The following is a 13,733-nucleotide window of genomic DNA, read 5'->3' on the forward strand; positions in this document are numbered from 1 at the left end:
GGTGCTGGAGAAGCTTTGGATTTTACACCAGTATAAAGGAGTACAGAAGTTGTGGAGACAGCAATTCAAGGTACATGAGATCAGAATTTGGATCAATATGGTTGAGAACAATGAATGAAATAAACTCACCATATTATAGGCAAGTCAAGACAAATTATTATAAAGCTCGGCATACTGTTACTGGTGTGGTGTTAAGGTTGCTAGGGAGAGGCGCAAGAAAACATTCAATGTAACCTAAAAGCATGTGGGGGCTTTCAAGACTCGTGTTGTCTGATCTCTGTTGCTATAACTTCCCTGGAGTTATGTATTCGTTCTAGGGAAATTATAATTCAGTATTACAGTGATACCAGAGAGAGATATTAGATGTAGATATAATGTTCTAAATTAGAGAAAGGAAGCAGATAAGTTGAAAGAAAAGAAAAAGGAAGTCCAATAAGTCCAACTTATCCTTCTCCTCATCTCTGACTGAAACTCCCTTTGGTTGCCAAACAAACATCATCATGTTTATTTTGTTAATAAGTTCATGATATTCATTAGTCTTACAAAATGTATATTACAGGTTTTGATCCGAATTTATAACTACTTCATAAAGAAACTAACTTTAAATCACTGAAGTATTTGTTAGGAATTTTTTCAAGAGCATAGTTAACTACTACTTTGAAATAATTTAAGAAAAATTGGTGATTCAACAAACCAAAATCTCCTTAACTAAGGTTCTAATACAAACATGACACTACCTCTGTTTTCCAGAGTGGAGAACTTTTCTTTGTGATTGTAGCCTTAAAAATGTACACCGATCTTGGCAGAACATCACAACAGCTTTACTGCTCTTTTTGCTGAAAGATTTGAGGATTCTTTGCTGAACTTTCCCCTACTTCTCACCATGTTTATGTAAAAAGTCAGCTGAGTCTTCAGCAAAGCAGATCAGGAACATTCCAATGAAATGTTTGTTCTTTAGGAAACAAGGATTCACAGAAACCAAAATGTTTTACAGAAATTAGCCAGATTGAACAAAATTTAGCAGACACAGGGCAGAGCAGAGAGAATGGCTGGAGCTGCAATTCTCAGAAATGTGATTTCCCACTTCCTCCTCAGGGAGTGCCCTTCACTGGTTTGGAGCCCCTGGAGGAATTTTTCTTTATTACTAAAAAGCCAGCAGAAGCATTTGTATTGCCTTGAAATAACAGGTTTCAGGATTTCTTCTCAAGTGGAATTTCAAACTTTCTGTTGCTGTTCACCTCTTGGGAACATCAGAATTTGAGCAAGTTTATCCAGCTGTAGTCTGCTATGTTTAGAAAGAAAAAGCAGTCCCATAGCCATGTACCAGAATTTGAAAGCCAGCCACAAACACAGTAATTATATAACTCTTGCCTGTAGTTGTTTATTTGGGGATTAAAAGAGAGTTTGTTAAAAAATGATAACCCTTCTGGGTTTTTTTGTGGGTTTTTTTTGTTGTTGTTGTTCATTTTTTGGAGGAATAGAACGAGAATTTGGTTTTCTGAATTAAGTGACATATTTCTTTAAGGCTATGTCAGAATAATATCAATCTAAATATAATCCCACTTCCTCTGTCTGTGAGTGAGCAATCGTCATCCTCTGAAGGTGAATCTCCTCTCATGTTTAGTATTTGATTTGACACAAAATTTCCTAAAGCACAACTTCTACTATACGTTAGCACAAGGCAATTTATAATGCACATACTTTGAATTAGTAGTCTACACAACGAAAAAATACTAAAGAGCCTATATCTCAATATTAGGTAGCAAAAACCTTTCTATTTCTTTTTCAGGATACTTTATTCCTTCTCATTAGGCCCTGATGTTAGAAAGTACCTCTGCTTGTGGTTAAGTGTTTTTAATTATATTTATGAATCTGAGGCAGTCCTTAGAAGTATTTTTTTCTTCTAATCCGTTAATATTGCCAGAATGGTGTTTACCAGTGAACTTTTTTTAAATTATTGTAGTAGTTTGCTATAACGTGGAGTTTACTTTAATTTCATTTATTACTAATTTTAAGAATATCATAGGACAACAGTGTTCACATAGGGGACAATCATAGTGTATGTCTACATTTAGTGCACTGGAGGAGTTCATAGGTAGGAATTAGTCCTGCATCTGTATTTGCAGTCATGTACACACTCAAGCATAGACGTAACCATAGTTGCCCTCAACACAGGACTTTGTTTTACCTCTTAGAAATCTGTTTTGATCAAGCGTAAATGTTTCCACAAATTTCAAATCAGAAAATGTATGGCAACTTTAAATCATGGACGAAAGTCCCCAATTTTAATTCAGCTACCTCAGCTGTTGCCTGTTACTTTTTCCCAAAGATATAGTTAAATTCCAGTGTCCTATTGTCTAGAAACTCTGTAGCTGTATGAGGGCTACTGCATTGTTTTAAGGGTGGTACAAGTAGAGAAATCACAGCTCCTCTAGCATTACTCTCTCCTTCCATCTCTACTATACCCACACTTCATTCAGTACACATTATAATTAGTCATTTTAGGTTGCAGTTAGATGGATTTTGGATTCATATAAGGAATTGTTTTATAGGATCATCTTGTCTCTCTTCAGCTTCTAAGTGAGGTCATCAATCTAACATCTTTCTAAAGCAGCAATTACCATAATGTCAAGAAGCTATCCTCCTAATAGCTCATATAAATTGGATATTGATGGGTATCAGAGAGATTTGAAAACAAGACTACTAGTTCTGTCACACAAAAAGAGTGGGGAAGTGTAATGACATGCCATGTAGCTGATGACGATAAAGAAGAGCAATAAACTCAACAGGACTTTGGATACTGTCAGCATTTATTTTCTTGTCAAATATGTCAAGTTTTGGGAAGGACCGACTTCAAGAAAGCAGTGGCAAGTTTCACCACAGAGTCTGCTTAAGTAATATCAGTTTGATTAGAAGAAAAGATCACTAAGAAATATGTCCTAGTGAACTGTGATAGGAAAACAGATGTCATTTCAGATTTGCATTATGCAGAGCACAGGCTTTTCTTATGTAAGGGTCCTTTCTTGTGTCTACTTCTATATAGTTGTAATTAGATAAAATTATATAGATAGTTCCAACTGTAATATTTTTGGCATAATTAAGTAGCATGTGTTACAGTCTCAAAAGGACTCATTGGTAAATTTCAGAAACTAAAAGGGAAAAGCTCTTATTTTTTCAAAATAATCTAATGGGGAATATGTTGCCACTATGGAAATCTCACTGTTGACTTTTAAAAAGTCTTTATGCAAATATGTGGAAGAATCTGATGCTATAATCTGATTCAAACAGACAGTACAATCTAGAAACAAACGACATGCTGGATGACTGTTCAAGCTCAAAGCAAAGCTGATCTTGCAGAATGACTGCTCATACTGTGCCAATTTATTTCCAGCTGCTAAGTAATGCTAAAGGAAAGAATGAGATGCACTCAGTGTTTCCTCCTGATAGTAATGATTGGACAGCCACAGGGATGGTTTTGTTGCTTTGAAAAGAGGGTGGAAGGATGAAGAGGTTTCTGTGAAGGGAAATAAAGTTAGTCCATGAGGCATTTTCTCATTAAGTTGTGCCATCAGAAAAGCTCAAGAGACTTTCTTCGAGTGCTAAAATGGGTCTTTCTGAAAGGTCAGGCACAAGAGAAGCTTGAGACTTGTAGCACTTGATCAGTCTGAACAACCACTCAACACAGCTTACCTACCAGGCAGGAAATGCAGATCTGCACTGAATCCTTAGCCCACCTGGATGGTGTACGATGTCCCTGTCACTAAATTCATGTTACAGATACTTACATGCTGTATATTTAACCCCTACAAAATTCCCTTGGACATTCTGTCACCTTGAAAATGGAAATAAGTTGAAACATTTATGGCTATTAGTCTGCTTTATTTCACTTTTTTTTTTTTTTTCCTAAAATGGAACTAGAGTAGGAACTAGTATCTGATACTTCTCTAAGGTATTGCTTCTTGCCCTGCCTGCAGGATGAAATCAATGAGTCAGTGAGTTGTTTTCCACCTCTGGAATCACAGGGATTTACTAGTGTTTCATTAAGACTGTTGGTAATTGTGATACGACAAAACAATGTGTTCTGAGGCATTGTCAGGCACTCAAAATGGCCAGAGAAATATTGAAGATGTTCAAAAAGAGGTTCTTGTATCAATCAGAATGGGGTTTAATGTAGGTTATTTCACATAACCTCTTTGGTGAGAGGTTATGAATGTAAATCATGGAGTTAACCTCATTTTCATTTCAGTTTAGCAACTGGGATTCAAATAATAGTGTCATCTTAGTATTTCTTAATATGGTAAAATAGGTGACTTCTATTGAAATATCAAATTATAATATCCTCATCTTGATGACATGCCCTGTTCTCCAACAACAGCCTATGTTTGAAGAAAGACAAACATCCTAAATGCTTAAGTTCAGCAATGCATTTAACATGGACATGATTTTAAACCAAAGAGTTTAGATAATGTGTTACTGAATCAAAACTGCATCATTTGTTTCATATCACCTTTGTTCATGCTGAAGTAATTCTTTGCTTTTCTAGTGAAAATTTAAGATGGCTGAACTTTTAGACAAAAAAAAAAAGGTTGGGTTTTTTGGGGGTAGGTTACTCCTCCTACTTTGAAGTACTACACCATCGCTAATAGAATAATTAACATAGCAGTTAAAGGTAATTTACATGTAAACAATATAAAAACTTTGGTAAGGTGATAAATCTTAAACAATTGTAGAAAATGTTGCTTTTTCAGATATCAGATCAAGAGGATATATTTCCCTAATCTGAATCCTAAAGGAATCATCATGTTTTCTTTTTGCTGATTCTAGTCACTGCCATTTCTTAAATAATACTGTGTGTGCTTATAGATTGTTCAGGAGTGTAAAAAGACCTTTCCAAAGTAGTGGGTGAAAAAAAAAAATTGCATAATTTCAATCTTGACTCTATTTTTCCTATTTGCCATTTCCTTCCTCTGATAAGGCAATATAAGATTTTATTTTGCTGTGACTCATTCAAGGAACATAGATGAAATAGTTTTGTCCTCTTTTTGCATACTCATATAGTGTCATATTTTCTAAATCATACTGGCAGTACAACTGTGTTTCACAAGCTTGTTTGTAGTGATAGACCTGGTATAATGCTGCTGCACCCATCCTGTGGAAATTACTTGGAACATCTTTGGTTGTGAAGTCCTTGGCAGTCCTACAGAAAGCATTTTTGGGTCAAAGGAAATTGAAATATTTGCCTGGAGGCTGTTTCCCTTTGTAGCTCTTGAAGCTCCAACATGCAGCTGGTTGAATGTAACTGAAACAATGGCCTGTTAGCAGGAGTTACACTATAAACAAATGTATATAGAAAAAAATGTGGGGTGTCAGGTATCAAGTTTAGACTCCCATTAAAATAATAGCTGAAATAATGTTTCCATTAATAACTGAAATAGTCGATAAACTATTAGTAAGATAGTAATTTTTAGGTAACTTGTTTTTTTGAGTTTTGGGGTTTTAAGAGTATGCATTGAAAATAGCAGCCAAGGTTTTCAAAGCTAGCCACCAGTTTGGAAAACCTTGATTCTTTTTAGAACACTTTGCAGACAAGGATGTGACTCTCATGTATGTTGCTCTTTGTATAATCACCTTTTCCAAAGCAGTGGATTAAAAGTTCCAACTCAACATTTTGGTTATCATTTTACCTTTTTTTTACTAAAGGAATTTCTGTGGTATCTGGCAATAAAGAATCAAGCCTACCTTGGAGTTTACACTTCGGTGTACAACTCGTGTGCAAGAAAAAGAGTTGGAGATGAAAATGCTTATGTAGTACCAGGGACCGGGTAAGTGGATCTCATAGCTTAGGCTTTCCAACTTTAATGATGCTTGCAGCATGGTGCAACACACTCTTCTTGGAAGACATTCAGCAAGAATGAACCAGGGAAGAAAGTGGCATAAACAAGGGCAGATTAGAAAATACATCTCTGATTGTACAATGAGATTCTGAAGCATTCAGAAGCTCTTCTAGATGTATGCTTCTTTCTAATCTATTGTTAAAGAATTTTTAAGTGTTTTCATTTTACTGTGGAGGTGTCTTATAAATAGTATTACTATTGAAAAAGAAACCAGAATAGTCCAAGTAACATTAATTCCTTTGGCGAGTAATAGTGTTTGTGGCTTCTTTTGCTGCTTGAGTCATATAAGAATCTATTCCAATACGAATCCACATGTAAGAAACACATAAATAAGTTGAAAATTGGATGTGAAAGTGAGGTCCAGATACATCAAACATCTTATTCGCCCATCCACCCACCCAGTTCACCCAGCAATTTCCTCATACAAAGGGAAATAATGTGAAATGATGGTGTGGAGGACAAGTCTTTTGAGGATCAGCTGAGGGAACTGGGGTTGTTTAGTCTGGAGAAGAGGAGGCTGAGGGGAGACCTTATCGCTCTCTACAACTACCTGAAAGGAGGTTGTAGCGAGGTGGGGGTTGGTCTATTGTCCCAAGTTACTAGTGATAGGACGAGAGGAAATGGCCTCAAGTCGCATCAGGGGAGGTTTAGATTGGATATTAGGAAGAATTTCTTCACTGAAAGAGTGGTCAGGCATTGGCACAGGCTGCTCAGAGAGGTGGTGGAGTCACCATCCCTGAAGTTGATATAAAATGTGTAGACGTGGCACTTTGGGATATGGTTTAGGAGGCATGGTGGCGTTGGGTTGATGGTTGGATTTGATGATCTCAGAGGTCTTTTCCAACTTTAAAGATTCTATGATTCCATGAAATGTCTTTTCTGACTAGATAAATTGAAAAGAATTTTTTTTTTTTTGGCAAGTTTTTCATGAGGCAATGGGCGGCTTAAACATGTAATTTCTAGAATAAGATGAGGATAATTTCAGTTGCTCATGTCTGGTTTGGATTTATGAAAGCTCAGAAAGGGAATGTATTATAAAATCTGGAAAATTCTGATGAGGTAAAAGAAGCAGCTCCTACTTCTAGAGATAATTTTTTTATGACTGCAATATAAGGAGAGAATGTTGGAGTAATTTTCCTTTTAATTAAACACAAATAAACTATCAGCATGGCTGCAGAGAAGAGTACACTGCTTCTGGTTCCTGCAATTCCATGCATATCCTTTTAAGCTTGAATACATGCTTGCAGTAAACACGTGTATGTATGCAATGAAGGAAGACAGGTCAATTTTAATGCAAAGGAAAATGATGTTATTTTTGAGATCTTCCTTTTTTTGCGTGGTTGTTTCATTTGCAACCTTTTTTGTCCCTGTTTGAGTATCTTTATGATAATGGTACAAAGTTATTTTCTTCTGTTTGACTGTCATCTTTAGAAGAGCTTGTTTGACAAGCTGGGCTTTTAAAGAATTGGTAACTAGAGCATTACAAACTTTATATAGAGAGCTATAAAGGATTCATAGAAGTAATATTCAAAATTAGGTCTACAGCCTCTAAGTTTTACACTTTCATTGCCTTGAGGAGTTTTTTGTTCTGTGGAACTGCCTCCTCAGGTAAGAGTCATTATGAATTGACATTGAGCTTTCTGTCATAAACTATCCCAGGGGCAATAAAAAGAGATAAAGTAATTGTAGGGGGTGGGGGTAAATGGTTTTGAGAAGGTACAAACAAATAGATGACTTAAGATCCAAATATATTAGATAACTGTGAGAGTCATAAAATATGAAATTCAGATAGGGCAGATACGGTGGTTCTGCATGGCTTCAAAGGTTAATTCAAAGTGTATTGTAAAGCAGCTGCAGAGAGTGAGAATACAGAGTGAAAGAAATTCTTTTAAGAGATAAGTTATTTCTTTCCCCAAGGTTTTACTTCAATGCATTTTTATGATTCCTGGGCTTTGCAAAATTGAATTGCATTTTTCTTATTCTTTTCATGTCTGAATAAATTCAAGGTAAGATAACCTTTATGTAAATGGCAGTTATATCGTGTTAAGAGCTACAAACTGTTTCTTTAGAGCAGAATATGTACTCAGGATTCATAAGAACCTGAAGAAAGACGGTGCAACTCTTGGGATGTTCATTTAAAAGAACAGATACAAGGACTATTTTTGTAAATTGCTGTCAAGGCATAGCAGTCAGCTGATGCAGAGGGAAAGCCTGAAGACAAAGCCTTCTGTAATGACTACATTTTTCTTTTAAAAAGTAACAAAGGAGGGGGAAATATTATTGCATGTGTTTCCCTGTGGTGGGTTAACCTTAGTTAAGGGCCAAGCCCCCACCCAGCAGCTCGATCAGTCACTGCCCTCAGCAGGACAAGGGGAGAAAGTAGGATGTAAAAGCTTGTGGGTTGAGATAAAGACAGGGAAATTGCTTACCGCTTACTGTTGTGTGCAAAACAGACTTGACTTGGGAAAATCAGTTTAATTTATTGCCAATTAAAATAGATTTAGGTAATGAGAAACAAAAGACAAACATTAAACCCACAGCTTTCCTCCCCTCCTTTCCCAGGCCCAACTTCTCTCCTTCACTCCAGACTCCTCTCCCCACTCCCTGAGCAGTGGGGGACAGGGAATGGGGGGGTTGTGGTCAGTCCATAACGGCTCCTCTCTGCCCCACTTTCCTCCTTGCACTTTTCACCTAGTCCAGCATGGGTTCTGCTCACGGGCTGCAGTCCTTCAGAAAAAAATCTGCTCCATTGTAGGTTCTCCATGGGCCACTGTCCCTCCAGGATATATCCACCTGCTCTGGTGTGGGTCCTCCATGGGCTGCAGTGGGTATTGGCTCTGGCGTGATCTTTGCTATGGGCTTCAGGGACTTACCTGCTCTAGAATGTGGAGCACCTCCTCCTCTGACGTTGGTGTTCCCTCTGCTGTTTCCCACTCTTTCGGTCCCTGCTCTTCTGCCTGTGTGGCATTGTTTGCTCTTCCTTAACTATTTTTTTTTTCTAAGACACCACCATTTTGGCTGAGGGGCTCAGCTGTGTCCTGCTGTGGGTCTTTTGGAGCTGGATGGAACCGCCTGTGCCTGGCACAGGGCAGCTCCCACCTTTTCTCAACGAAGCCACCCCTGGTGGCATCCCACTGCCAACACCTTGACAGGGACACCCAGTACAGTCCTGTTTAGTTAAAATATTTTTTTTAACTAAAACGATGATATTATTGAACCATGGAAGCTGGCTTTTCAGGAAAGCTACCCTTTTAATTAGGACAATGTTGTGAGTGGGGTATGTAGTCAGAGATAACATTTCTTCTGTGTCTTACCTATGGAATGTGATTGCAAATGTTTTTGTTCCATTTTTCCACAATTTAGATTGCAAGGAGAGAATTTGGCAGAAAGGCCAGAAGATGTCTCCATGGTGTCTCAGACATCTGAGCCAGCAGTGTCAGACTCTGATGGTAAGTTATATAAATATTTGTTGCTCATGGAAAACAAAAAAACAAACAAACTAAATAACATCTTGAATTTAAGAGTAGAGGTTATGTCTGTAAAAGAAGATTAAACCTTCCCAGAGAACGTTCCTGGGTATTTGAACTCAATCATTTACACTTCAAATCTCTTAGAGGAGCCCCTAACATGGCTCTTGTCATGGCCTGTTAGCACTCCAGAATAATTCCTAGGCATATTTTGGGAGCAGCCTTGGGCCAGGATACATTCTTAGTAGACAGTTTGTATTTTAGCACACTATTTTGGATGTAAAATAGCTTAATAGCATAGACATGGGTTGTTCATTGCCAGTTGACCTCTATGCCAAAGAATGGTCTTTGAAATACTTAATACTACAAATGCATCCACAGGATTCAAATAATAAACAGTAAAAATAAAGTTATAGAATTTGTCCCGTTTTTAAACTAAGTATCAGAAATGCTTCTCTGATCTCTCCAAGCACTGACTAGAATTGAAATACAATAAAAAGGAGTTTGTACAATAGCTCCAAAGAACATTTTTTTTCTCCGCATACAAACATAATCATACGATGCACTAATCTGCAGTCAGGACACTCAGCCTTATTTCAATTTCTGTTCAGGTGTTTGAACAGAATAACACCTGAAATCTAATCGAAAAGGCACTTCCTAAAGGATACCTTGTCAGAGAATGCCCTGCTTTCCTAAGAAACGTTAAGTTGATGAAGGTTAACTCTATCTTAGCTGTCACTGGAATGGAGACAGAAGGGAATAGAGGTTTGGACAGAGAATCTGCAAAGATAAATCCTTCAGTCCATTCCCTTACTGTTGGGCAGAACCAGCCGAGTCTATTAATTGGAGGATTTGATTTGCAGTTTAGTCTTCAGCAGCCACAGACAAGTTAGCTATGTCGATTAATTAATGCAAAACATATCAGAACTAACTTTTATTGGTTTTAGTTGTCCCACTAACTGTCTGCTATTTAGTGCTATCAAGTGTGCTATTAGGTATGACAGCAACCTGAGCTTTTGGTCACCTCTCTTGCCTCATTTGTAAACCAATGTATGTCAGCATTAGTAACTAGTACGTCTTTAAAGATTAATTTTTCAAACTGGTTTTGTGAGAGTGCCTGGCTTCATGCAGTCATGTCATTTTTTTTCCTTTCATCTGCCGTTGTTCACTTTACAAAAAAATTAATAGGGGACTCAGAATCTCAAAATATGATGTTCTTACAAGCTTGATGAAGGTTGCCAGAAAGAAAGACCCAGACTGGTGACTGCACTCATGTCTTGTGAAAGAAAGGCAAAATTCTTCTGTTATGAGAGAAGTCCCAGGAAAGGAGGTGGTGGTGGCTTGTTTGGGATAGTCAAGGGGATATGCAAGCATGAGATTATTGCAGCAGAAACAAGGAGAGGATTAAGACATACATGTAGGAAAAAGTTCTATAGTTTCTGAAACAATTTATTCTGAACAGATCTCTGCCTTCTTTTTCCTTCCTGTGTATCTTTCTTCTTGCAATGGAAATAGTCCCACTTTGCATGCCATCTGAAACTGTAGGCTTCAGTAGAATAGTAAGCTGTTGCTAAGTGGCAGGGGCACCAGGATTAAAGAAAATGAAACTGTCAGAAAGTGCTGGATGCTGTGTAATAATGAATGACGTAATGATCACAGAGTATGGAGCACAAGAGTGCTATAGCGATTGTATCTTGGACCACTTTATATGCTTCTGGATACTCTGTAGTCAGTATGGATATAGAGAAGACAGAGAACACTTTCCCTACAAAAACACCTCCAATAAAAATATAGGGAGTAAAAGTTAGGTAGATGTACAATGACATTCATGTTGTTATAAACACATCTATCTCACGGCTGTGAATATACATGAACCTGTTAGTCATATAGCTAGAAAATAGCAAAGCCCCTAGGGCAAAAGGGCTGAGGTCAACAGTGAGGTACTGCCAAATTTCTGTCAAGAGGCGCTCTCAGAAATGTTCAGCCTTTCAAAATATTTTTTTTTTTTCCTGAAATGTTGGCTAGTAATCCATTTTGATTTGAAAAAAAAAAGCACAGCTGGATTTTACAAGTAGGCACAGACGAGAAACAGGCGCAGAACTCAGGCAACTGTCCATTCTATCAATCTTTCCTATAAATGCAGCATATTGCTTGTTTTCTGTGCATCTGATATTTATTTCCAATAAATATTATGTATGAGAAGATGATGATAAAAGAGACTCCCAAAGATATTGTTGGAAAACCCAAAGTAACCGAGGCATCATGTTGCACTGAATTTTTAGTTATGTTCTCTTAAGAATGTATTATACCATGAGGAAGTGTCTAACAGGCTTCACTTACCAGGTTTATTTGAATTTATTTTCTGATCTTATCAGTACCAGTGACCTCACTGAGAGAAAACTATGCACTGGGAAGTGTTCAAGGGTATGCAAGCAAGGTGCTGATGCACAGGAAAGTTGAGGGTAGCTTTCTTTAGGTAATGATCTGTTTCTGGGTTAGTGGGAAATTCTTGTTAGATCTGGAGCATCTCTCTTGTGGATTTTAGATGAACTAGGTTCAGAAGTAATTGGCAGCACATCTGATCTAACAGTCCTTATAAATATGCCTTACTAAAGCAATTCCACCTAATAAAGTCAATGTAATAGCTTTTGTCTGCAGCATCAGGCACTAGATGGACTCGACTGGCAATCTGGATCTGGTTCTAATTAGCCGCTACACTGATTTCCCTCTAGTATAATACTGCTGAATTGGACAGGGTTGTGTTTGATCTAAGTAGTAAAAATGAGAGATGGGAATCAGGTCTCAAGATCGGAGAACACAAGGCACTTTAACACTGTGGTTTCTTTTTACTGTCCTAAACTATACCTCTCAAAACTGTTTCTCTTTCCCATTGGACCACTTCACAGCAAAGAACTAAAGAAATAATTTAATAGCTAGGTTCTTGATTTTGATTAGAAGAAGTTGCTTTGGTGACTGCACAGCAAACGCCCCCCATAGATGCCAAGCCAGTCAAGTTTGTCTCTTGGATTGGTCCTCCATTAAGCCTTGCTCTTGTTCTGTACAGATGGGGAGAATGGCTGAAGCTTCAAAGGGATTGAATGCAATGGGATTGATCCAGTAAAAATCTGCATCTGTCAACCTGCAATCTGTTTTTCAGGGCGGGGGGGACTGTAGCGGTCATCTACTACTGTGGGGTTTTTTTGTTTTCTTTTAATTTGGATATTGAGAAATAGTATCACTAAAGGATAATTGTTCATTTATTCCTAGTTACCTGTAAGTACCATAGGACCTTGTTTCACTTGTTTCAGTCCCTTTCGCTGAAAAGTACCTTAACTTTTGAGCGAAAGCCATGATATAAGGTTATTGCAAATAAGATCTTTGCAGTCAGTGCATTCTTGTAGAAGGAAGCTTAAAATACAATAACTTATTGGGGAGTAAACTTTTAATATTGGGTAAATTAAAAAGTGTAGCACTTCTAAATGTCTAAAACATTCCTCAATTTGCCTGAGAAAAACTATTTGTAAAGTAAGTTACTTTGCTGTGTAGTATGTTAACTGCACATATTTCTGAGATGTGGGCGAAGAATTGTTTCTTTTATGGCTTTACCTGGAATTATATAATTGGACTGAAAATGATAGATTATATGGGATTATGCCGTAGTGTGTACATGTACATTTTCTATTCAATTGTGTTGTTATATCTACAGATTATGCTGTGGTACATAATACTTAGTTTGTTAAATAAATTTTACTAAGCAAATCCCACATCAGTAGTTCATTCCCTAATAAAAGGAGTTACTGTTTTTTATTATTTGCAGTTAACCAGCTCCTGTTTCTATCCAGTAGAAGTCAGAAAGTTTCTACTTGAAGAAACTTGAAAAGACTAGGATGTGTAGCTTCTACATGTTTCTTTTTTTTTTTTTTTTTCCTTTAAAGTGCCAATGTAGCAGAAAGTTTAAAACGGGCATTTGGATGTAGAGGAAAAGTTTGAAATTGGGGATGTTCAATACAAATAGGAATGTAAGAAACACAATTTCTGCTATTCCAGATGGAATTGCATGACCATGGTAAAAAAATAATAAGGATGTAAATATGTGGGAATTAGGGTTGAGGACTAGATATGGCAGTGGCAAAAATGTGGCGTCATCTCCCAATTCCTGCACAGTTCTCTGACCACAACTTTGCACCATTATCACCTCCTCTTCTCTGCTTTCATTTGTGCTTGCAATGAATGTGGTAACCGTAGTTGCCATACTTCAGTCTAGTTCTGTCTTTGTAGTAAATATAGTCTGAGATGTTTAATAAATCAGGGCACTCTGGAAACATAAGGACCTCCCTGCTAAGCATCTGAATAATAGCAGAACCTGGGGAAG

General features: G+C 37.4%; 1 protein-coding gene across 1 annotated transcript in view; it reads left to right on the forward strand.

Moving 5' to 3' along the window:
* Window positions 1-13,733, forward strand: part of C2H8orf34 (chromosome 2 C8orf34 homolog) — a 170,821-nt gene that overhangs the window by 122,433 nt on the left and 34,655 nt on the right. Inside the window, exon 9 of the mRNA XM_075085198.1 lies at window positions 9,258-9,343. Within this exon, the coding sequence (XP_074941299.1) occupies window positions 9,258-9,343 (86 nt within the window). The remainder of the gene's footprint in view (window positions 1-9,257; window positions 9,344-13,733) is intronic.

The sequence above is a fragment of the Phalacrocorax aristotelis genome, chromosome 2 (genome assembly GCF_949628215.1).
Source record: "Phalacrocorax aristotelis chromosome 2, bGulAri2.1, whole genome shotgun sequence".
NCBI lineage: Eukaryota > Metazoa > Chordata > Aves > Suliformes > Phalacrocoracidae > Phalacrocorax > Phalacrocorax aristotelis.